The sequence below is a fragment of the Ambystoma mexicanum genome, chromosome 3q (genome assembly GCF_040938575.1).
Source record: "Ambystoma mexicanum isolate Mex_15411 chromosome 3q, UKY_AmexF1_1, whole genome shotgun sequence".
NCBI lineage: Eukaryota > Metazoa > Chordata > Amphibia > Caudata > Ambystomatidae > Ambystoma > Ambystoma mexicanum.
This window is the reverse complement of record NC_090926.1, coordinates 777,374,188-777,398,818: the sequence shown is the minus strand read 5'-3', so window position 1 is coordinate 777,398,818 and position 24,631 is coordinate 777,374,188. Positions and strand designations below refer to the sequence as shown.

The window sequence follows — 24,631 nt, the reverse complement described above, 5'->3', positions numbered from 1 at the left end:
CCCTGAGGGAGCTCCGAAGGGAGATGGATGGGTTTAGGGAAAATGCTGACCGGGCGATCTGATTTTTTGGGCAGGGGCCTTCAGGTGTGTCAGTATGGGGATGGGCAGAAGACTGGGGCACTGTTGGCTCAGATGCTGGTGACCGATGGGCGTCCCCCGCAGGAGGAGTGCATTAGTAGGCCCTTGTACATGGAGGACGATATAGTGGCTGAATTCTGTGCTTTCTATGGGCATCAGAGGACCTGGAGAGTCTGCAGCGTTATTTAGAAGAGGCGGAATTGTACTGGGTGGAGCCCCAACTCTGCGAGGCTCGTAATCATGAGATCCTGTTGGAGGAAGTCTTGATGTTGATAAAGGAGTTCCCGGGATCTAAGTCCCCAGGCCCAACGGCCTCTCCAGGGAATTTTATGAAGGCGCATGCCCCCATACTCGCCCCTATTCTATTACGGGTGAACGCAGAGTCGCTTGCCATGGGGACGCTTCCTCCCTCGCTCACTACGTGTGGTGAATATCATTCTTCTGCACAAGAAGGGGAAGTTAGCAGAGGACTGCGCATCATAGCGGCCAATCTCTTTAATTAATGTGAACAAGATATTCGCTAAGGTTCTCACTAATAAGCTGCTCCCCTTGGTACTGGGTGTGGTGCTGACGGATCAGGCCGATTTGTCCCTGAGAGGAACACGACATATAAGTTACACCATTTCTTTAGGGACCTGGCGGTACTTGAGTAGGAATCGCAGGCAACCACAATTTTCTTAGATGCTGAAAAGGCATTTGACTTTGTTAAATGGCCTTATTTATTCCCAGTCCTCCAGAAGCTCAGAAATGGTGCCCACTTTATCACACTGGTATCCCTTCTATATGTTCGACCTCATGTACAGGGTGGAGAGGGCGCTGGCCACCCCAGATCTGTTGCGCTCCGTGGTCCTCAAAGGTATCGCCCGGCTCCCTGAACATTGGCCAAATCATCTGTGCATCTGAAGCAAGTCACGGGTAAGATGGGTGTTGCCACATTATATTCTCGCCTCCTCCCTTTGTGTTGTGTGTTGCAGGGCTGGCTATATCGGGGGAGCAAGCCCATCTTCAGTGGGTAGAAAAACTGGGCTTGTTACCTTTGGGGATTTTGTTTTATCGCAGATATGTTTTGTTCACTACAGCAGGCAAAAGATAGAGGGGTTTAGTTTTCTGTACTTTCGGGTGCAGCATGCGCTCAAGGCATTATTCCCCTTATACCCCAAACAACCCCCCACGTGGGTGCTATTGCAGAGTGTGATTATATTTTGAGGAGAGGGACGCTTGGTCTCGCAAATCTACAATATCCTTATGGCAGATATTCCGAGGGAGGGGGGAGGCGCAAAGACGGCAGTGGGAAAGGGACATGGGCAGGGACATAGCAGATGAAGATTGGACATATGTGCTAGGTCAAACCCAAAGGGTGTCCTTAATCTCCAACTATAAATTGATCCATTCTAATTTCCTGCACCAGGTCTATCACACGCCAGCCAGGCACCACAGGCATTTCTCTGCTACCCCGGACTCCTGTGCCCGGTGTGGGGATGCTCCAGCAGGGTTTCTTCATCTGGCCTGGGAATGCATACAAGTTTCCTGCTTCTGGGCTGGGGTCTTGGAGAAAGTCTATTTGATTATTGGGGAACATCTGGAGCCGGAACCTGTGCTCACCCTGCTGGGCTGTACGAGGACCCTGCCACAGGGGATGAGGCGTCTGGCGGGCTGATATTAGTGGTGGCTCGGAGGGTGGCCATGGCCTGGTGGAAGGGTCATCCCCCTGATGCAGGGGTGGTTGGAAGATGTTGTTTATTGTCATGATGTAGAAACTGCTTTTATTTGAACTGAACTTTGCCGCTTCACACCCGGCCGCCCAAGATCTGGTCTCCGTATGTACTATACCTGACCACAACAGCTGAATAAGAATTTGGTATGGACTGGTGAAAGCAAACTATGTAAAATGTACTGTCGGTACGCATTGTATTTTGTTTAGTGTGGGTCGCAGGATGAGTCAGACTCCTTGTATGTGTATGCTGTTCCTGCTAAATCAAAAATACATCTTTTTTTTAAAATGTCAGCCCAAATACTTTGTGCTAAAATTTCCTCAAGCTTGGTACTCCCCAGAACTCGATATTGAATCTCAACACATTAAACGTTTTGAGAGAGATTCTGGTGAGGTTCCTCGAGCCAAGAGAATCATTCTTTTATTAAAAGCAGCTTGCTCACTTTACCATGTGCTTATTAATTTGACCAAGAAGAGTTATTACTCTACTTTGATCTGTAACTCTGATAATAAATCTGAAGCTGTATTTTACATCTTACAAATTCTACTTGATCCTGGTACAGCGGCCCTTTCAGTCATTTTGCAAGAGAAGTGTCAGGATCCTGCTCTCTATTTGAGAGACAAAAACAATTCAGTTGAAGAGATTATTTCTTCTTCCTCCTCTAGTCTTAACTTTAGACTTCTGATGTGAATCCTGTTTCGCATGGTTCTAGTTTGTGACTTTAAATTTAGATATGGTCATGCTGTTGATGAGAACTATGAAGTCCACCAACAACGCTGATGATCCCTGTCCTGCTTCAATAGTTAAAGATAGTTTTGCCCATCATCAGTTACAGTTAGTCAATCTACCTTTGGTTTAAGGGTGATTTACAGACTCATTAAAAGCTAGTCACATGACCTCTTTGTTAAAGACGTCATCCCTGGACCCCAGCTATAGGCCCAATGTTCAGCAGTACCTTCCATCCCTCTTCCAAAGAACGTTCCCGGAGAAGGTGGTCTCTGTTCAGATAAATAAATAGGTGGGGAATCAACGCTTTCGTCCCCCGTTTCTATTTGGTTTTCAACCCGACTATAGCACCAAGACTGCCACTCAGCAGGTCTTGGACGATGCCTATTACATGCTGGATATTGGGCGTGTATGCATGTTGGTGCTTCTGGATCACTGGGCACCATTTAAACACCATCGACCAGATGATGCTCAGTAATATCGTTTTACACCAGATGGGCTCAGAGGTAGGATCCTTGAGTGGTTCTGGCTCATTCCAGCCAATCGTTTGCAGCTGGCTAAGGTGGGTTAGGCCCACTTAAACACTCTTCTAATGCCATATGGTTCACTATAAGGGTGATATCTTACCAGCCATGCAGTTCAATCTGTACATAGAGCCACTGTGGAATCTGGCCACTGGCTGTGTGGTCCCCCTGCACCACACTGCGAATGAGACTCAGTTGAACATTGGATAACATCAAATGGCAACACCCATCATCTCAGGGGATTGAGATTTGGGCGTCTTTGCATTTTCTTAAACACAATACTCAGTTATTGCCTCACTCCGCTCCATGAAATTCTATTATTTCCTGGCTCTCATTGTGAAGCTGGAAATGCATCTGAGGGACAGGGCCTCTGAATCCTTGTCCTTTACTGCTTTTTATTGTGTGTTCTGTCATGTTTTCTGCCCAGGAGTCCATGTGGGACTCCTGGCAGTGCAGCTCTCTCTTTTGGTTTGGTGAACAGGCCGATGGGATACCCTTATGGCACCCACGGGTAGGGGTACAACCCTGTGCCCCTAGTGTATGTTTTTGGGCACCTGTGGGTGGCCCACAGAGCAGGGTATGGGCTGGTGGCAGCTCCATGCTGAATTTGACAGGTGCTCTGGGTGCCCTCCATTTTGGGATACCAAGGCCCTGCCATTGGGATCAGTTGATTCCTGATAGGAAACAAGATGGCCCCTGTGGCCTCTTGCTTTCTATTGCCTGTTACCTTGTTTTCCCAAAGTCCTGGGAAGCCCTGACTCTGTCCCTTCCCCCTGACTGGCTGTTGGGTGGAAGTTCCATATATGGTGTTGTTGTGAAGGCCCAGCTAGACTGACTGGAGCCTTCCCAGTGACTGTATGTTGTGGTTACCTCCTGTGGGTGGGACCTGGGTGAATGGAGTGTGTGACCAATATGCACTCCTTGTTGTGGTTGTCTGATTTCTGGCATGAGAGACAAAGACTGAGACAGCCCTGCCCGAAACTGGCCTGAATGCAGTGTGTAGTGTTGAATGGCTGGGTACTTGTCCCAATCCACATTCCTTGTTGTGAGTGTCTGAAAGGGAGGAGTGTGGCCTGAATGCACTGTGTGCCTGATTGGCTGACTGACTGCATGAATGCCCCTCTGTATGATTGGCTGCTGAGTGTGTGCCAGCAGTGTGGATGAGAGACAGAATAGTATATCTGGGGACCTCTCACCACTGTTCAGGGGTTCAGGAACGTTCAGAAGCGTTCAGAAGCGTCCTGGAGCTGAGTCTCCACTCTAAGAGTAACTGGAACTGCTGATCCTCGACGTCCAGCTGGAGGAAGAAGACTTGCTGTGGCATTTGCTTCGACCGATCCGAAGGCTGCCGAAATCGAAGACTGACCCGAGAGAGGACCTGGTAAGGCGCCCTCTTCCCGTGCTCCGAGGGACCATCGAGCATCGCTCCATCTTCGCCGAAGCGCCCTGGAAGACAGACCCTCCAAAGGCTGCCGACCCGAGACGGGATCGCCGAGGAGATCGAAGTGAAGCACCCGGACATCGACGCCGTCGAAGTCCATTGCCGTCGACCAGGGTTCGCAGGTTTGTGTAACCGCTGGAGGCCCGTCGAAGTTGTGTTGCCCAGCCGTGGGAACCACTTGACGCCGTGCCGCCGATGACCGGAGCCGTCCGCTCCTTTGCCTAAGAACATTCGAATCGAAGGACTACCTCGTCCGCACCGTCGACCGCTTTGTCCTGCCGGAGAAAGTCGAGGACGACCAACGCGCCGAGGAGAAACCTGCCGGTGGGTTTCCCGCCACCCGAAGACCACAAAGACTCGAACGACTCAACGCCCTTGCTGGGCCTCCGTCTCCACAATCTTTGCGGTCCAGAACTATTGTCACCGAGGTGCCCCGCACGCCTCTGCCTTGCAGGACGCCGACGCTCCGACGAGCACCGCTCGGACGAAACTGCCGCCTCATCCTTGTTTGTCGATGGACGTTCGACGCCCCGTGCCTCCCGCTTGAAAGGGAAGGCATTCAAGAAGGGCCGTCGATTCCCCGTCGCCGAACACCGAGTTCCTCGACGTTTCTCGACGCCTCTCGACAATCCTTGACTCCCGCTTGAAAGGGGGGTCGCTCAAGAAGGATCTGTCGACGCCTCTTCGAAGAACTCGACTCCACCAGGTACATTGGGGGGGTAAAAACATTATAGGAGGGAATAAGACTTACAGAACAATATATGGACTGGGCTTGTGCTATATCTTTGTTTTACAGGTTGCCCAGGTGGGGGGATCTCCACACAGAACTGTGCCTAGTGGTAGGGGCCAGTATTCTGCCTATTGCTCAACCATCTTATTTTCTCTCCTCTCTCTATTGCTGGTTTCCCTCTATTGATCTGTGTGACATTGTTACAGTATTGTTGATGCACTTTAATAAGATCTAGTACAAAGGGTGGTACCACTTTAGAATTGTATATATTTGCCATTGTTGATTTTCTGGGAGTACAAAGTGAGTTATTGTGATAAGTGTACATAACCTTGACTATTGATTATATAAAGACTGTGTTCTAACCAATACAGTGTGTGGACATTCCTTTCTGGGGGCTTGGGGTACACTGTACATAAGAACCAGCCTGCATCACCTCCTGAGAAGCTAGGCCTTGATTGCTCGTCCATTGCTACCGTATTAGAGAATCTTGGCCGGGGTCCTCTGTGCCTCTCCTCTACCATATTGAGAGCAGAAATACAGACACCCCCCACCGGTCGTTCTTTTCTCTTTAATTCTGTTCTTTCAGGGCTCCCTCAATCCACGCTAGTTACCATTAAGGCAGCTTTTCATGCTGAAGCCTGGTTGGTTGTTGGGACCAGAACATTTTATCACATTAAAACCATATTAAAGCAACTGCAATGGCTCTGTATTTGTAAAGTTCCATGCTTGGTCCATACTGCCATTGCCACAGTCTCCTGGCTGCCTGTGCTCCAAGCTTGTGGTCTTTCTGAGGTCTACAGGACTGCAGTCATGAGGCCCTTCACCAGGAGGTTCCTATGTTTTGTCAGCTTTCCAGCATTAAGAGATATTGCTCTGAAACTGCTGCCACCTGTTGAGATAACACCCTTGCTTTTATTGAGCAGTTGAGGACTGCTATAGGTGTTGGAAATTTCGGAAGATCAAATTTTGGGGCAGATTATTTCCAGACTTTTCTAATTCCTTCTAGGGGCATTTCTTACTTTGGGCCTCATTACAAGTCTGCTGGTCCGGAATTACGGGTGCTGGTAGTAACGTACCAGCACCCATTCCAGACCAGCAGACCACAACTGTGCCTGCCGGGGCCTCTGCGCCCGGCAGGGTCTGACCTGCCAGGCTCATCGGCAGGCACAGTTTTCACAGAAGCGCCGGTGCTTCAGTTTCCCCATTCCCGTGGAACCCTATCGGACTCCACGGGAATGGGGACTAACATTTTACGCTGCCTGACTTGCCAGGCCACCGGGACCTGTAATGTCCTGGTGGCACCGGGAAGTCAGGGGACGGAAACAGTGTTATAGTGTGGGAGGCAACCAACCCACCGGTAGCACCAGCGGGTTACCACCAACCTCGTAATGTGGGCCTTTGTTTTTTTTTTTACTCACTCTCTGCAATTTTGGGGGTGGGTCGGGGAGGGGGGGTCAGTTGCATTTTATACTGTTGTTTAGATGTATTATTGTATTTCATTCATGTACCATATGTGTGTCATGTAGTAACCCACTCTGAAACACCAAGGTGCATAGTTCACACAGAAGGGGGAGGAAATAACTACTGCACATGTCAGATGGTATTTCTTCCATTGTACCTGCAAACATTGGATGGATTACCACCAGCAGAATTACCACACGCTGTATTATCTCCACACCCCAATGGAATCCTATGGGATTGAGATTCCATACTGGGGACATGTCTGTATCTGGAGAATTGACTTCAGCTCAATGGCGGCAACAGTAACTGAATATGGCAGAATAACTGTAATTCTGTCATATTCATAACAAGGTCAGATGTGAGAGGTTAGGGGAAAAGGGAGTTGCAATAGTATCTGCTGCATCTTAAGAAATTGGCAATTTAATATGTTTAAGGTCAGCCAACTGGGCATTATTATTCTCATGTTATTTATTTAGCGTGGACCTAGCTTTGAGAAGCAACGTAGCGCTTGACAGGAGGTATACAACAGTACAGATGCATTATGGAGCGCTTTTCAGAGGTAACTGCAGAATAGATACACAGCAGGAGTAGAATACAGAGAGACTCAGAGGAGGGGTACAGCTGTACAGGGTGGCAGGGAGGAGAGGGGCAGGCGGCATCTAGCGAATCAGGCGGGGGCCGACGTTATGGTCTAGGTGTTGAGGAGGAGAGACTCTGAAGAGGTGGGTCTTGAGTATTTTTTTTTTTTAACTGTAGGAGCGAGCCCGATAGGGAGGAGGTTCCATGGTCTTGGGGCACAGGCAGAGAAGGCTCGTTTTCGGGTCCTTACCTTTTTGTACTGGGTTCAATAAAGAGGACTATGCTGGTATACATATATAAAGTGGACCCAGGAGTACTTGCAAACTGGGCGCAGAGAGCAGTTTGCCTCTTAGGAAACGCTAATTGCGCCATCTCATCCAAGCGCAGAAGAGGGCTGCTACTCAAGATAGACCACAAACTAGGGGACTTGACATCCTACGAAGCGGGCGAAGCAGCCCAGGAGACCTTCGGGAAGGTTCGTCAGAACCTATACCTCTCTGGAGAAGGCGCAAGCATCTATAAAGAAAATATTCCCCGGAAGAGTTTTTGGCGGGGCAGGGGGGTACAGAGGCCGAGCGACCGGTCGCTATCAAACATCCAGAAGGCCTCAGCCCAACAGAGCCCATTATTGAGAGAACAACCAACCATGCATCTTTTCCCGCCAAGAGGCCGTTTCCCAAGAGGAAGGCGAAGCAGAGGCCAGGGAAGAGGACAGAACTTCCCCACAGGTGAGAGATCACTCATATCTGCCAGTAGGGGGAGGGGGTGTGGGGCAGCGAGATTCTGGGAAAACTGGCACGTGCTTTCCAGCAACGATTGGGTATTGCAGACAGCCAGAGGCCTGCGCATAGAGTACACAGAGACCCCGACCCAATCCCAAACCCCCCCCCGCTCACTATTCTCAGCGCAAGCGGAGAAGGATTCATTACACGCAGAGCAAAAGAGTCTAGTGAAGAAGCGAGCAATAGAAAATTGCAAAGCAAATCCGAAATTTATAAGCAGTATGTTCCTGGTACACAGGAAGGACAAAGTGAGACCAGTGATAAATTTGAAGGAAATGAACAGCTGGGTAGTCTACCACCATTTCAAGATGGAGGGGACCCATCAGCTCAGAGATATGCTCAGAGAGGGCGACTGGCTCTCAAGGATAGATTTAAAAGATTCCTATTTTACGATACCAGTGCAAGAGGATTACTGTCCCTTTCTGGTGTTCGACTTGGACAGGCAATTATGGCAATTTGCGACAATGCCGTTTGGGCTAGCATTAGCGTCATGGGCGTTCACGAAATACATGAAGCCTGTAGCCACAGAGATCAGAGAGAAAGGGATAAGAATAATCATATACCTAGATGACATTCTGTTGATGGCGAACAGCAGAGACACACTCCTGTACCAGACAGACTTGGTGGAGAGCCTCCTGGCCTCTCTCGGGTTCCTAGTGAATCACGAGAAGTCAGAGATGAGACCAAAGAGAATAGAGTTCCTAGTGTTCGTCATAGACACCAGGACAGCTACCCTGGAGTTGCCGAACAGAAAGATAAAAGATATAAAAAGAGAAATAAGGAGCTGTCTCTGCAAACCGGTTATCTCTCTTCGGGCGCTAGCGCGAGTGGTTGGCTTTCTAGCAGCCTCAATCCAGGCGATATTCCCAGGGCCCCTGCATTATCGGGCCCTCCAGCGGCTGAAGTTAAAACACTTACAGCAGGGCGTACGGTACCACCAGCTAGTACCTCTAGATCTGGAGTACAGAACGGAACTGGAGCGGTGGTTACAGAACATGGAAGCGTGGAACGGGAGAGACATTTTTGGCGACCGGCCTGACATAGTGATGGAGTCAGACGCCAGCAGAGCGGGCTGTGGAGCTCGCTGCAGAGAACCGCAGACAGGGTGCAAGTGGGAGTTTGGAACAACTCAAGCTACACATCAACTGTCTAGAGCTGTTAGCCGGATCCTTTGCGATCAAGGCTTTCACGAAAGGCAAAGTGAATTAATGTATCCTGCTGAAAATGGACAACACATCAGCAGTCAGATACATCAACCATTTAGGAGGGACGAAGTCTAGATTATTAGCCGAAACAGCCAAGGACTTCTGGCATTCCTGCCTAGAGGCAGCGACTTCAGTAGTAGCGCAATATCTTTCAGGTTCACTGAATGTGGTTGCGGACTGGAACTCCAGACATTTAGCAGATTCCAGCGACTGGATGCTGGACAGGGAAATATTTCAGCGAATAAGAGATCTGGGGACCAGTACACATAGATCTGTTTGCGTCCAGACTGAGCGCTGAGAAGAAAATAATTCTTCATTTGGAGGCTGGACCCGGCAGCAGCAGGGGTAGATGCATTTCTGCAAGACTGGAGAAGAGAGATGCACTACACATTTACGCCTTTCATGATGATGAGCAGAGTACTAACAAAAGGCACGCAGGGAGGCAGCGACACTGATAGTAGTGGCCTCGATATGGAAATCGCAAGTGAGGTTTCCAACACTCATGAAGCTAGTGACAGATTACCCAAGAATTCTATCGCCACAAGAGAATCTTCTCACGGACCCAGCTGGGTCGCTTCACCCTCAGAGTGAGGGGAATTCTCCCGCTGATGGCGTGCAGGATAGCAGGAGATGCTGGAATCTCCTGGGAATTTCAGCACAGGCTGCAAGCCTCATCGCAGAGTCGTGGGCACCATCTACTAGAAGGAGCTACGACGCAGCTTGGAACAGATGGTCGCGAAGGTGCAAATGGAGAGGTGCTCATCCTGTTTCAGCCCCATTAGTGGAGATATTAAACTTTTTAGCAGAGCTTCTTCAAGATGGGAAGGCATATAGAACAATAGGGGTGTACAGATCGGCAATATCAGTGGGCCACACACCAATAGATGGTGTACCAGTAGGAGACAACATAGCAGTTATCCGTTTGCTTAAAAGGAATAAGATTGAAGACTGGGTAGATGCGTTAATGTCACCTAGAGAAATCAGTATAGAATCAAAACAGACTAATACAATTGAGAATCCTTCATCGCTCATATCATTCACGTACCGCAATGGCCAGATTGGGGGGGGGGGTGGTAGAGGACGAGACATGCATTAGATGCAAAACTGAACCTGCTACCTTTTACCATATGATATGGAACTGGCGGGTGGTACAGACTTTCTGGGAGAACTGTATTGACATGATCTCTGCTGTCCTGGTGACGCCATTCCCTAGAGACCCCAAAATGGTACTCTTGCATCTGGGGGGGGGGGGGGGGGGGGGAGTAGAACTGTCTAAATATGGGAAAATGTTTCTGACACTTGCGCTGGGGCAGGCAAAAGACTTATTGCCGCTAAATGGGGCTCTGCCGATCCACTGTGCCTGAAGTGTTGGAGTAACAAATTAGACAGATGCGCAGCCTCAGAACGACGGATCTATAACGCGCGGGGCAAATGGCTGGATGCTCATTGAAATCAGCTAGTGGAAGTCGATCAGTGCCACTATTAACATTGGTTATATGCCTTGTTTCACAACTGTCTCACGGTCCACTTTTGATACTGCCATATTGCCTGCATCTGTTATATGCCTATGATTCATGTTTGATTTTACGATTGTTTTGTTTAAAACTTAATAAACAGAGTTATAAAAAAAAAGGAATAAGAAAGAAAACTGCCACAACCGAAGTACGACTCATTATGGGACTCCAGATAAGGTGGGTACTAGGCCTTTTTACGCATGTAAATCTTGGAAATACGACCGGTTTATTATTTTCCTGGGTACATTTACACACAGGTTTAGAGCAAAGGGCAGTTCAAAGGTCAGGTTACTTGATAGAAACTAGGAGGTTTCTATTGATTTCTTACCTACATGGATGTAATTGGAAGCTACCTCTGAAACAGAATGTATTTCTCTGAAGCCTTTCAAAAAAAGAAACTGCTCACTGTGATAAAAGGAATGCTTTATTTCCATTCAGTTTAAGAAGCACTGTGCATAATTTCCTAGCATTTTAGGATTGTATAATTAATAAGATGGAAAACTAAGTTGCAAATGAGAATCAATATTTTTTAACAAATGATGCCTTTTTTCCAGTGAAAGCAAACCAGTATTGCACAACTATGCAGTTCTGGTGCTGTGTGCATAATCATGTTGAGGCAGATCATTTTGACACTGATAATTTAATTTACACTATAATTATAAGTGTGTGAAATGATGACTATGCACAGTCTAGATCACATCCATTCAACCTTGCAGTCAATGGGGTACATTACTATAAATGGTCAGTGGCAGCAGAGTCTTTGCTCAAGGGTGATTGTCATTCCACCAATCACAGGTGTTCTAGCCTCTCAAATCTTCAAGACTACAATTAAAACATCCAAAACCTGACTCTCCAGGAAGTGCAAGCACTGTTCAAATACAAACTAATGAAAGTTACATTTGTAAGTGAAATAGAAACTCAAAACCTGTGCCTGTGTTAATCCAGTTAGGTATTTAACTTCATGTAGTTCTTCATAAATGGTTTGTCATACATCTAGGTACTGTGATTATTATACCTCAGTCGATACTCAGTTAACCGACCTCTGAAGGATGTTAGCCAATAAGATAGCTCAGCCGTTTGAGCACTCATTGCTGCCATCTGTGCGTTATCTGTAGGTTGCAGACTCGAATCTCGGCAAGTCCAACTCAGCCTTTCATCCTTTCAAGGTCAATAAAGGAGTACCGACTTTGGTTTGGTGATAAGTTTGATAAATATGTTCTATGTACAGCGCTTGGCCAAAGCGCTATATAAATAACCATTTGACCATTAGATTATATGTAAAATTTAGCATGGAGTCATTGCCTCTCTGCACTGTTGTATCATAACATTGGCATACCATTAGGTATCTGGAACACTGGCAGCGTGCATAAAAGAATATGGTAGAACAGCGGAGTTGAGGCCAATGGGAACGACCAAATTGCTGATAGCGCATAGAAAGCCACGCAAGGGAGTAGCAACAGCCACCAAAGCGAGATAGGTCAGATCAATTATGGGCTTAGATATTCTAAGAGCGGCCGATTGGGCTAGTGATACCAAGTTTAGAACTTTCTATTTTAAACCCATTCATGCAGTAGCAGAGTCAGTGCTAAGAAGCTTTGAACAAGCATAATGCTCGCCTCCGACTTGACATGGAATGAAGATTGCCCCTGCTAGTAGCATAGGGAGTACTTGATTCTATTAAAGAGAAGGAGGCAAGCATTACTTTCCCGCCCTAGGTACACAGGAGAGGCAATGTGTATCGATCATAATGTTGTGTGATGTATATCAATGCTTTTACATTAATTCCTACCCAGAATAGGGTGTCATGATCTCTGCTTCCAAAAGGTCAGGGTTTTCCCAACTCCCTTGGAAGCAGATCCATAACCCAGGTTCCGAGTGCCAACCAGTCCCAATTGGGACCTTTTGGACCCAGTCCTGGCGCCAGTGGCACCAGGCTCATAAATATGCCCAGTCCCAGCGCTGGAAGCGCCGGGCTCATAATGCTTGGGTGGACTTACCTGCAGCAGACCATGCTGCTTACTTGCCTGCCAGTTGAGCCTCTGATCCTCTTCTGTTTGGAACTACTTTTCCTGTTGGGTGGGGCAGGAGCCACTCCCTAGATTCAGAACACTGGAACTCTTCTGGAAAGCAGGAACTCTTTTCTTACCTAGGCGTGGCTGTGGAAGGAGACACCTAAGCACTACAGGAGGCTATTTAAACCACACCCGATGGATGAATCTTGCTTTGCATTATTCTGCATCCTCTGCAGCAGAACGCTCATCGTGTCTTCTGCATCTGATCCTGGGCCTAAGGAAAAAGGCTTACCATCCTGAATCCAGTCTTCAGCAACACCTATAAAGACAAGAAAGAACAGGTTAGCATTACGGTCTTCAGTGACAGCTCTTCACTTACCTGGTCCATCGGCTGTCACCAACGCCTCGCGCTGCATTCCGGCATCTGAAAGACAAAGGCTTACCTACTCTTCGTGCGCTCCGGAGGTCTTCACACTGCATTCCGGCATCTGAAAGACAAAAGCTTACCAACTCTTCGCACGCTCCGGAGGCCTTCGGCGCTGCATCCCGCATCTGAAAGACAAAACAAGGTGCGTTTAAAGACATTGGGGAACTTTAATACTCACGTGCCATTACTCCTTTCCACATCTAACCCAGTGGGTATTCCGGCACCCTGCAGCCGCTCCGAACTTGTACCTGCAAAATAGAAAGACAGTTAGAGCGCATCGTGAAGCAGGCAACAAGCGCTTACTTACGTGCTTCCAGGCGCTTCTATTCATCACACGGGCTCCATCTTCAACTCACTTCAGCCCGTCAACCGCCATCGCCGGAACCCTGCAAAACAAGAAACATCATTACTAAAGACTTTAAAGACATTAGAATTACTTGAAACTTACCGTTCGTGCAGTAAACGACGGACAGCAGTCCTCTGAAGTCAAGAGGCCTGCTCCCCTTATCCAGTGAAGAAACTGGTTACAGCACCCTGCCCCGAGGCAGATGGAGAGCACGGCGTTCACTTACCTAAGGTGAGAGCGTTAACCTTTGGGGTTCTACAGGAGAAGAGAAAGGGAAGAAGAGAGAGACATTCAATAACCCAGTTCCTTAATCCCATATTTTCTATCTGCAGACATCTTACCCTTCGAGTCAGACATACAGTGCACAGAGGTCCAGCCCAAAGAGCCAGCCGTGTGTTACACATCACCTTTGAAGATACGGTATACGCCCAGTCAAGACCAGCGCCTCTACGGGAATCAGGTGAGCGTTACATAGGGTGTGTATCCGCCTCCCTAACACAAACTGTTGTTTCTGTCATTAGGAGATAATCAAAAGAACATCTGGAAGAAAGCGAAACATGGTGAGCAAGACCGCAAGTTGCAATGCAGAAGAACAGCTCAACGGAAGGATCAAAGGATCAGGGACTATGTTGGTCTAGTTGACAGTACAGTATTCGGTTGGAGTGCAGTTGGAAAGCAGTCAAGAAGAGGGGGAGCACAGGAAGTAAATGGACTAGGTCACGTGACCAGGACACTGGACCCCAAGACTGATGGGAATAGTAGTTTGGTTAAAAAAAATGTTTTATTTCATATGGAAAGTTGAAATAGTGTTATTTGTTGAAACTGCTGCACAGAGGAAATAAATGAAGATGAAGCATAATGCTCGCCTCCTTGTCTTTAATAGAATCAAGAACTCCCTGCGCTACTAGCAGGGGGAATCTTCATTAATGCCACTTTAAACAAACAGCCAAATTCCGACTTTGATGGTGAAATGGAAGCAGAAGCTAGCATTTAGCTGGTGTTTTTTTTCCTCCACTCTAGCACCAGAAATGTGAGTAATTAACAGAGGCAGAATAAAAAAAAACTAGAATTGCTGCAAATCCTCAATGGAGTCCAATATGTGTCACAATTGGAGATTAGCTTCGCCATTTGGGAGAAAATCAAGCACGACCGAGTAGCAACACAGGAAAGCCGTTTGACAGTATTTTCACTGAATATAGCTCCAAAGTCGTAATGAGGCCAAACGTGTCAGCTCTTGTGATATTTCAATTTTTAAATAGTATGAGAATTACATATCTAAATGCTTTATTGTGCATAATACAGTACCTACCAAGCTATGATGCAATGTGTTTCTTGAGCAATGCTCCAGTAACTGGCCTCACTTTAGAGGAGAAGACTTTGGCAGTCTACCAAGAACGTGTTAATGTATGATGGATCGTTTTTGCTACTTGGTGGAGCTTTAGTGCCTTCTAAAAAGCCAAATCTATCAACACAGTGGTATACAATGTGGCGGAAAGACACAGCACGTGGGGGGGTTTGGATTTGTACACCCCTCCCCCCAGCCATTGATCGTCCATGTCAATGGTAATCCATGTGACCATGCAACCCACGATCCGTCCAGAGCACACCCTCCTGGGGTCTCTTTGAACTAGCTATATCGCTCAGTTAACATCAAACTATGGTCTCTTATGGCACTGCCATTATTTCTGAGCAGTATTCTGAAAGGTATTGGCTTAATTGCTGCTATACATCAGTTCCAGGGGTAATAAAAACATCTTAACCATGTGGGCCTTCAGCTACGTGATTTATAAGCAAGAGGTGTGTCCGGACATCTGTTCCTGCGAAAGCCAACACTAGATTATGTATGGAGAAGAGTTTAGTGGATGAATTGGAGCACTTATTTAATGGGCGTCGGAAACTGTAGAAGCTTAGAAGTTTGTTTTTTGGACACTTTGGGGATCATTTTTAAAAGAGCTTGTATTTGGCAGTGGGTGGCAGTTACGTGTAGACATACATATATGGGTCTCCCCGCTGCCAAAGTTTGGGAATTTGTGGAGTGCAAATGTGCAGGGCAAATTTTGGTAATGTGCACAGTGGAGTGCAAATACGCAGGACAAAACGCAGTTACGCGAGTAAGCCACCTTTTGGCCTCCACCGAGCAAATGAGTAAACGCAGCCTACCATGCTAGCATGGCAGGTAGCATTTACGATGGATCCTTAGAGAGGCTGTCTGCTGCTGGGGCATTTGTATGGTTGTATGGCAGAGAGGAAAGGAGGCAGCAGAAACGTGCTGCGCTCCGCCCCTCCTCTCCACCATACAAATGAATGAAAATGGGGCGTGATGTAAGAAACATGCATAAAAGGCTTACGCAAGTGTGTTATGTTACGCCTCGACAAAAATAAGCACCTTTGTGCATGATGAAATCTATATGGAAAGATTTTCTGGCTGTGTATTTTGGGAGGTAAACGAGTTGCTCTTAAAATTGCAGTTAGAAGTATTAATTTTATTGTGTCAAATTTTAGAGACAAAAAGGGTTATTTTGAGATGATTCTTTTTGCGGTTTTATGAGTATGCTTTTTTATTTTAATGTGTGAAAAGTGTGTATTCAAACTATAGCACACTATATCAATACAAGCAAAATGTATTTGTGGCTTCACCAATCTGCACCAAATTGTGCACATTTACCTGGACATTACTGGCTACATGACAATTGGACACTGAACCCCTTTCCCTGGGTTTCAGCACCTTCACACGAGACGGTTGCCTAAAAACAGCGAAACATCAATGAGGTTTTATAAGGACCGGTCTCGACACGAGGAACAAAACTTGAGGTCCCAATGGGACCTTAGAAAACACATTTCAAGGCCCTAGGATGCATGGTTTCCAAGATATTTGCACCGCAAAAAACTGCACCGTGCCAGGGTGAGGCGACAGGTGGGGAGAGATCACAGAAGGTCCCAGTTTGCAGCAGCACACCAACTCTCACTTGCCCCATCTGCTCCGGGGTATGTCAGCCAGCCACACACGCCCATTCTCAGTGCAGTTGACTTTATCATGCAAAGCAGAGCAAGCTATGAGCCAATCGGAACAGCAACCAACAGGATCATTGATTTTCAACAATTGATGAGAGCAGGGGTCCAAATAAGCATTTTACTAGGCCTTGTACGCATTCAATTCTTGTAAATACGACACCTTTATTATTTTCCTGCGTACATTTTACGGACAGGTTTAGAGCAGAGGGCACTGCAAAGGTCATGTTACTTGACAGAAACCAGAACACTTCTTTTGATTTTATGTACATGAATGTAATTGCAGGCCATGGAGAAAATAGAATGTTTTCTCTGAAGCCTTTCAGAAAGAAACAGCACACAGTGATACAAGGAATACTTTGTTCTGTTTAGCTTCGGCTGTGTCATGTTTGTAGATGCTCATGGAGAAAACAGAAGCATTGTGGATTTTATTTCCTAGCATCATATAATTACTGAGATGAAAAACAGAGACCTAATTGCGACATGCAAAGAATCAAAGAAAGCTACAGCCGCCCAACAGGCGTCTGCACAACGAGGCAAAGAATGGACAAATTTCAGCAAATCGCAGGGCCTACATAATCTAGACGATGCATTTCCTGCAGCAGACAGACTACCAACGTGGGAGCGTCCGCCCGCAGCCTCAACCATTGATTACATCTTTGTATCACAATAACTACTGCTTATTACAAAAATGTTTAAGGTGCGTCGCACCCCTACGAGCGATCACAATCTGCTTGAAACTGCCTGGATTCTAACAAGTAATAAAAGTACGAAATACACCACCCAGATTGAGCCCACCGAGCAAGGTACAAGATTAAGAATAAATGCCGCAGGCATTATTAAAGTGACCACTAAGTATATTGCAAATACACACTTAGAAGCAATGGACGGCATTGATTATCAACCACTACTGATTCCGTACTGAACACGAGAGCTCCCGGCCCAGACGGCATTTCTAATGCAGAATTGAAAAACCACCCTGAAGAATGGGCCAGTCTGATGAGCGCGATCTTCCGGCGGTGCACTGAAACACAATCTATCCCACAGTCATGGTCCAAAGCCATAATCATTCTGATCTACAAAAAAGGCAATCCATCAGATCCCGAGAACTTTCGTCCAATTGCTTTACTTGATGTAATGGGCAAGGTTTATGCCTCACTTCTCATGACCAGATTCCAAACTTGGGCAGCTGGAGCTAAATGCAATGACCCCTATCAGGCGGGCTTTAAGAAAAATGCTGGAACCATCTGCAACATTTTGGCATGCAGCACACTAAAAGCCCAAACAAGCCAGAACAAGCAACATCTGTTCGTAGTATAAATCGACTTTACTCAGGCCTTTGACCAGGTGGAGAGACAGGTACTATGGAACAAATTAAAGGCCTGGCAATGTCCAGAGAACATATTAGCCCCCATTCAAGCGCTACACCATAGCACCACTCTGAGAGTACGACTGAACCGGGAAGGCGTGCTATCAGATGAAATTCAAAGCGCACGCGGGGTTAAACAAGGATGCCCGTTGGCATCAGTGTTGTTTCTCTCTTACATTGGTGACATCAAAAAAATAGAAGAATCTACTAGGGCATTTCCACCGAAATTGGGTCCAATGCAGATTGGACACCTTCTGTACGCAGATGATCTGACAATATTTGACCAAACTGAAATTGGGCTCCAACGGAAACTCACTGCCCTCCAAACTTATCATCTTGAAATAAACACGAGCAAAACGAAGGTCATGATTCTTCAGAATTGTGGGACGCAACAAAAAAACAACTTTAATTGGCACCTGGGAGAAGTCAACATTGAAATTGTAAGAAAGTTCAAATATTTAGGAGTGATTATGGACAGTTCAGAAAAGGAATCTGCCATGCAGGCAGAATTGTATTCAAAAATCAAAAATCTAGCTGCCCAAGCCAAAGTCATCGATGGCAAATTTGGAAAATTTTCACTACTACCAACAATAAACTTCTACAAAATGAAAGTGGTGCCCACAATAACATACGGCGTAGAAGCAATGCCCACAATTCCAAAACAGCTATGGGCCAAGTTAGAAGCTCTATTCTGGCGCAAAGTGCTACACCTCCCGACATCAACATCAGGGACAGCCATAAGGCGCAAATTAAGTCTGCAATCCTTAGAATGCTCAGTGACCTGTAATTCGATGATGTTATACAGAAAATGTCGAATGGCACATAACAATGAGGTCTTTAGACTACTAAAATGTGAGATGGACAGCAGAAACTGTAACATGTTAAAAGACTGGCAAGATGAAAATCAAGTGGTGCTAAATAACATTGCATAAAACGAGGAGGAACTCATAACGAATCCTTGTAAAATTCTAAAAAAAATAAAAGACAATGACTGGGCCTCCACAATAGATGAAGCTGCAAAGCTAAAACTCACCAGACATCTACCAAGCAACATGGTTAAAAGAAATGAGCTACAAGTTTATGTAAAACAATGTCCTAGCAGACAGGTTCGAAATCGAACTCTACGAGTACGTTTGAATTTGTACAAAACCAACGAGATTTTGCACATTCGTGGCCAGGCACTAACAAACACTTGTCGATTTTGCAAACACAATCCTCATCCACCAAAAGAGACATTAAGGCACCTGATCATGCAATGTTCAGCTACCAGTGCCATCAGGCAACGATATCTATCATGCATGGCAGGCGCTGATGATATGGCCGAAGAGGATACAGGTGGTGCCGATTGATAGGAGAAAAAACCACATGGCAAATTGCACTGGCCAAAATGACTGAATACATCGAGAACAATCTACTAAATGACAATCTACTAAATGAGAAAAGCTAAGCGGTTTCATAATTCAGCATACTCATCTGTACTGTGATACATCAACAGGCCCCAGAAAAGTTCTGTCACAGACTTGTAAGATCTATGCGAAAGTCAAGTAGAAATCTGTTTTTTTGTGTTTCGCTTCGAGCATTTGACGAAATGCTCTAGAAACAATAATGAATTGTAAAATCTTATTTTTTGATCAAACAATAAAAAATAAAAAAATTACTGAGATGAAAAACAGAGTATTATCTTTTGTAACAAACTATGCTTTATTTCAGTGAACGCAAACCAGTATTGCACAAAACTATTTTTCAGAGTTCCTGTGCTGTGTGCATTTATCACCAAGATGCATCATATATAGGGTGTGTTCATACACATTATTGTGGCAATTGTTTTCCACAAATGTAACTAATTGTTTGAAACCAGACGTCTTTGCTGAACAACTGTTTTGTTTCAAATTGGTCCTATTCATTTTCAAGTTTTATCATATTTTGGTTGCCTGGTGCAAACTTTTTACCCTCTTACGGAGGCAAATCATTTTTACAAGTATAATTTAATTTATACTCTAATTAGGATAGTGTGAAAAATGACGAGTATGCAAGGTCTAGTTTGCATCCTTTCAACCTCAACTTGCAGTAAGGGTACATTACTATAAATGGTTAGTGGCATCAGTGTCCTTGCTCATGGGTGAGTGATTGCAATTACTCCGGTCAAAGTGAAAGTTACATTTGCAATTGAAATAGAAACTCAGCAAAACATGTCCCTGTGGTGATAATCCAGATAGCTATTTAACTTTATGTAGAGCTTCATGCATGGTTTGTCCAACTTCTAGGCACTGTAATTTATTATACCTCAGTCAATAGTTCACAAACCTCTGAAGGATGTTAGCTGGTAAAATAGAGATAGCTCAACTAGTTTAGAGCTTGCTACTGGGATTTGTGCGTGATCTGCAGGTTCGAACACTGGAAAGGCCAACTCAGCCATCCAACCTTATGAGGTCGATAAACAACTACCAGCTTTGGTTAGGTGATCATTGTATGTAAATATGCTCTATGTATAGCGCTTTGCCAAAAGCGCTACATAAATAACAAATCAAACTCTGTACACCCAAACTTTGACCATTGGATTAGGTATAGAATTTAGTATTGATTTACTACCTTTCTGCATTGTTGTATTATAACATTGGCATACCATTAGGTCGTATTTCTAGGAAATTAGGACTTTCATTAAACATCAAAAGACAATTCTATCAAACCTCAAAATACAACATACAATTCATGTTTGCTTTATTGTTTAATTGGCTACGTTGTGTTTTTTTTGTAATTAAAATATATACAAAAGAGATCAAATGGCTAGACCCAAGAGAAATAATGAAAGGCGTATTGAGTAACTTTGCGCCCTGTATTAGATTAATAACCCTTTCAGCAACATGTTTCAGGAAGTGAACCAGCCGTAGAGTGGCTGGGAATTGGTATAGAAATAATTATTTCTCTAAGGCTGAATTCCTTCCAATTATGGTTTACTGAATACCTACTATGCAAAGTTTTTCTAATTCAAGTTAGGCTGCGTATTTTGACTAGTCGCTATCAATGTTGTATTAGTTCTATCTTTTCAGGATCTTGCACTGCTGAGCAAAACTGTTCCTGCTATTTGGGCGGTTCTTCCACTGCTGTACTGGTGTGCCACTTGCTGTGCATTTTCTTTGTGAAAGTACTTTGGACTGCGGAGTCCTATGATGTTCCAGTTATATGCAGTTCTTTCTCTACGCAAGTAGAACTTCTACTGTTGTGATCCACAATTTATCTGTTCCAAGTGTGGTACTCTTTCATTGTTGAGACACACAACGTTCTCCGTTCTATGCGAGGAAAGCACCATCTACTGAGATCCATGGAATATCTTTTCTATATTATTAGGAGTGGAGTGTGCACTACCAGGGCTACGTTACACCCGTTTCATATTATAGGAGCTGCTACTGCACAAATTCCTGATCAATTCTCTGTGTGTGATCTTCCACCTTTACTTTACACCTTACACTGATCGCCACCTGTTCCCCTGCCCCCCATACAATTTTAATTATGTGGAACGCCCTGATTAGCCTGTACAGTTCTTGTGGGTGAAGCCTGCACGGTTTCTACTCAAGCTGACCTGCTCTGTTTGAGCAAAGCATTAAAAGGCTTATACTGCTGTTGTACCCTTTATATGCAAGGGAAACCACGTGCTGGTGCTCAACAGTTTCATTTGTGAAAGGGTGTTTGTGCCACTGCACCATGTGCTGTATCTGTTAATTGTGAGAGAAACCTGCCTTTCGGTCATAATGCAGAAAGCTGTTTTATGGTAATGATTTCCATAAAGTGTTTGCACACTTCGGCTGGATGTCACAAGGAATTTTATTCTCTTGAAATTACATTTACTCCCAAAGTTTAAAAAAGGGAGTAAAATACTCCCACCTCAAAATCTTATCTGGAGCACTGAATGAGTGTTCATCATGTCTGTCTACAGAACCTATTCAGAGCAAGCACTTTTTGCTAGTGAAATAATAAAAGCCAACATTTTCGGTTCTTACAAAAGGGATCAGTTAGGCATTTGCCAGACACTGCCATAGCACACTCAGGTATTCACACCATTGGCTAGCTGTTGCCAGGGAAATACCCATCCCATACAAAAAACTGTTGGTTTTGTCAAGGGTTGTCGTCAATGTATGAATTACTGTGACTTTAGAAGGTTCAGTAGTTCCATAAAAGGTAATACATATGTGTTTCTATTTTTAAAACGACATAACCAATACAAAAATTTAAAAAGGAAACCAACAACATAAAAAGGAAAATATGCATGTTTGTACCTAAAATGAGCGCTCTCGCTAAAAACGCACATAGAAATGCCCTCGAAATCAGAATCTATGTAGTGAACACAACACAATTTGGTTACAAAAACCCTTAGAATATGGTCGGTTTTCAGCAAAAGGCCTCAGCCCATGATGACAAAGCGAACTACAGTTGCTTGACAATCTTAGTTTGATACTAGCAAAACGAACAATATTGATGCAATGGAAATGTAAAGAACCACCCACGAAAAGCGATTGGGAAAGAGACATGTTATGGGCGAATGATTGTGAGGAAGCGTATGCCGGACTACTACTTGCACACAGCCGCCCCAGAGACATATGGAGCAGATACAAGCAATACCTGTCCGATAAACGTACAAGGGAAGTAAACTCAGACACACTCTAACAATGTATGTAAAGTGAACCCACTTGATGCAAAGCAAGTAACAGTGACGATAACAACAACGTAATGTCAGTTTGCGCGCAATGTTATCTATGTGCAAGTTAAAATAAAATACCAATTCCTCCGTCCGAGCCGCTACACATAACCTCCCGACAAATGCAAGCACTACATCGGCTTCTAGAGCCTCATACAAGCAAACATCCACTCTTCTTTGCATTCAACTCTCCTCGTGAAGAATAACTTAGTCCCCCAGTACTGCTGTACCAACCTGTCCATATGCCAAAAGAATTAAAAGAAAGTCACCCGTATCCTACCACACACACAAGAAAGCGCTTTGAAGCACTTCTGCATAGGCGCTTTACAAATAAACAATTACACATCAAAAAGAAACGAGCCCCTACTGCCACCCTGCCCTATTCAAAATAGACGTTTCCACTGCCTTCTTGCCCTCCCTCAGGGAAATAACATGCTAGAATGGGTTCCAGCCCGATACCGTTGCCACGGTGCCCCATCCCGGTCACAGTACCAATTGAACTGCAAGATGCTTTATTTCATCTGTGCAGCAGCAACTGCCCACGCGTATAAAATAATAGGTGTTACGGAGCAGTTGCATCTGACCTTCTGGACTGACAACGTAACCAGGACGATCTTATTGAAAGTTATTGAAAGCTGGGGAGGGAGAGCTAAATAAGGACATGATGATATGCACCTTCACAGCGAACACTGTATCCCACCCTGTACTTGCACTCAAAGAGCCTGCCCTATGGGCTGCTATATTGTGAAGGAAACGTGTGTGCACCAGACTGACTATGACACCTCCCGGTGGACAGCAAGCTTTAAACAGCATGCCGTTTTTCGCCACCGCTTCCCATTATTCTCTCTCTCTTTTTATCTTTCTTTCTCTTCCTACTACCCAGTCACTCACTTAGCCAAGACTCCAGGCTCTCCCCTTCCGCCTCCGCCATCTTTACCGGCCGGATTCTCGCAGCAGTTCTCGCGAGAGTTTAGTATACATTAAGCACCGCAATATCCGCAGATCAGAAGAACGTGGAAACTAATATGTTTAAGCCACCGGATCAATACATGTCCAAAGGCCGACACGCAAATAATGGCTATTATGATAACAATATAATCCATTACTAAAACTGAAACAATGTCGAAAAACCACCAGATCTAGATCGAAATACTAGGAACAAGGATTAATAATCCCGTTGGAGGGAAATTTAAATAACGCACATGGAATGGACAAGAGTCAAGCCTAGCTCCATGAATTTTCATCTGGATGGTACAGGTTTGTCATCAGTGGGGCCAATTTCCATTAGGTGTGGGTGTAGGAGTACCCTAAACAAAGATTTCCCTGATCCGTGATCCACCAAGAAATATCTTCCCAGATCTGGAAAACTCCATTGACACCCTTCAATTGGTTTAGCCTGTTGGAGTAGGGTTGCCAATTGACCTGTAATTTGCAGAATTGTCCCGTAATTGGGGACTGTGTCCCGCAGTTTGCCAAGTGGCTCTGTGGGATGCGGGTTGTCCCGACTTGCTCTGTTCGAGCACAATTTGTGCTCGAACAGAGCAAGTTAGGAGTTGCAATTAGGCATGCTGGGGGCTGGCCGCTGCAGGGTACTGTCTCACAGACTAGCTGCCACTTGCTAGCCATTGTTATTCCCATTCGCAGGAAATGCATGTCTATGACCCCCTACCCGCTCCCATAATAGGAGCGGGGAGGGGGGGGTCATATACATACATTTCCTGCAAATGGGAATAACAGTGGCTGGCAAGTGGCAGCTAATGTCTAAATAAGAATCCTATTAAAAAAATAAAAATAAGAGTCCTATTGCATTGCATTGCACCCGCAGCTGCTGACGTGTCAGTCCTGCAGGCCTGTCACGTCAGCAGCTGCGGGTGCAATGCATTGCTATTGCCCGGCGAATGACGCTGTGATGTCATCACCGCCTTGTGTCCCGCAAAAGGATCACACAAAGTTGGCCACCCTATGTTGGAGTGATGTATAAGTTGCAGAAGCCTGTATTCAAACCCAGATTGTTAGGACCATGGGT

General features: G+C 45.4%; 1 protein-coding gene across 2 annotated transcripts in view; it reads right to left on the bottom strand.

Moving 5' to 3' along the window:
* The window catches only part of GGA3 (golgi associated, gamma adaptin ear containing, ARF binding protein 3), a 1,381,263-nt gene extending 1,357,690 nt beyond the window's left edge, over positions 1 to 23,573 (bottom strand). Inside the window, exon 1 of one of the 2 annotated variants that reach the window (XM_069654818.1) lies at positions 23,497 to 23,573. In XM_069654818.1, coding sequence (XP_069510919.1) covers positions 23,497 to 23,536 — 40 coding nt within the window. In that variant the 5' untranslated portion in view covers positions 23,537 to 23,573. The remainder of the gene's footprint in view (positions 1 to 23,496) is intronic. The other variant, XM_069654819.1, reaches the window with a different exon arrangement.
* Positions 23,574 to 24,631: the final 1,058 nt, after the last annotated feature.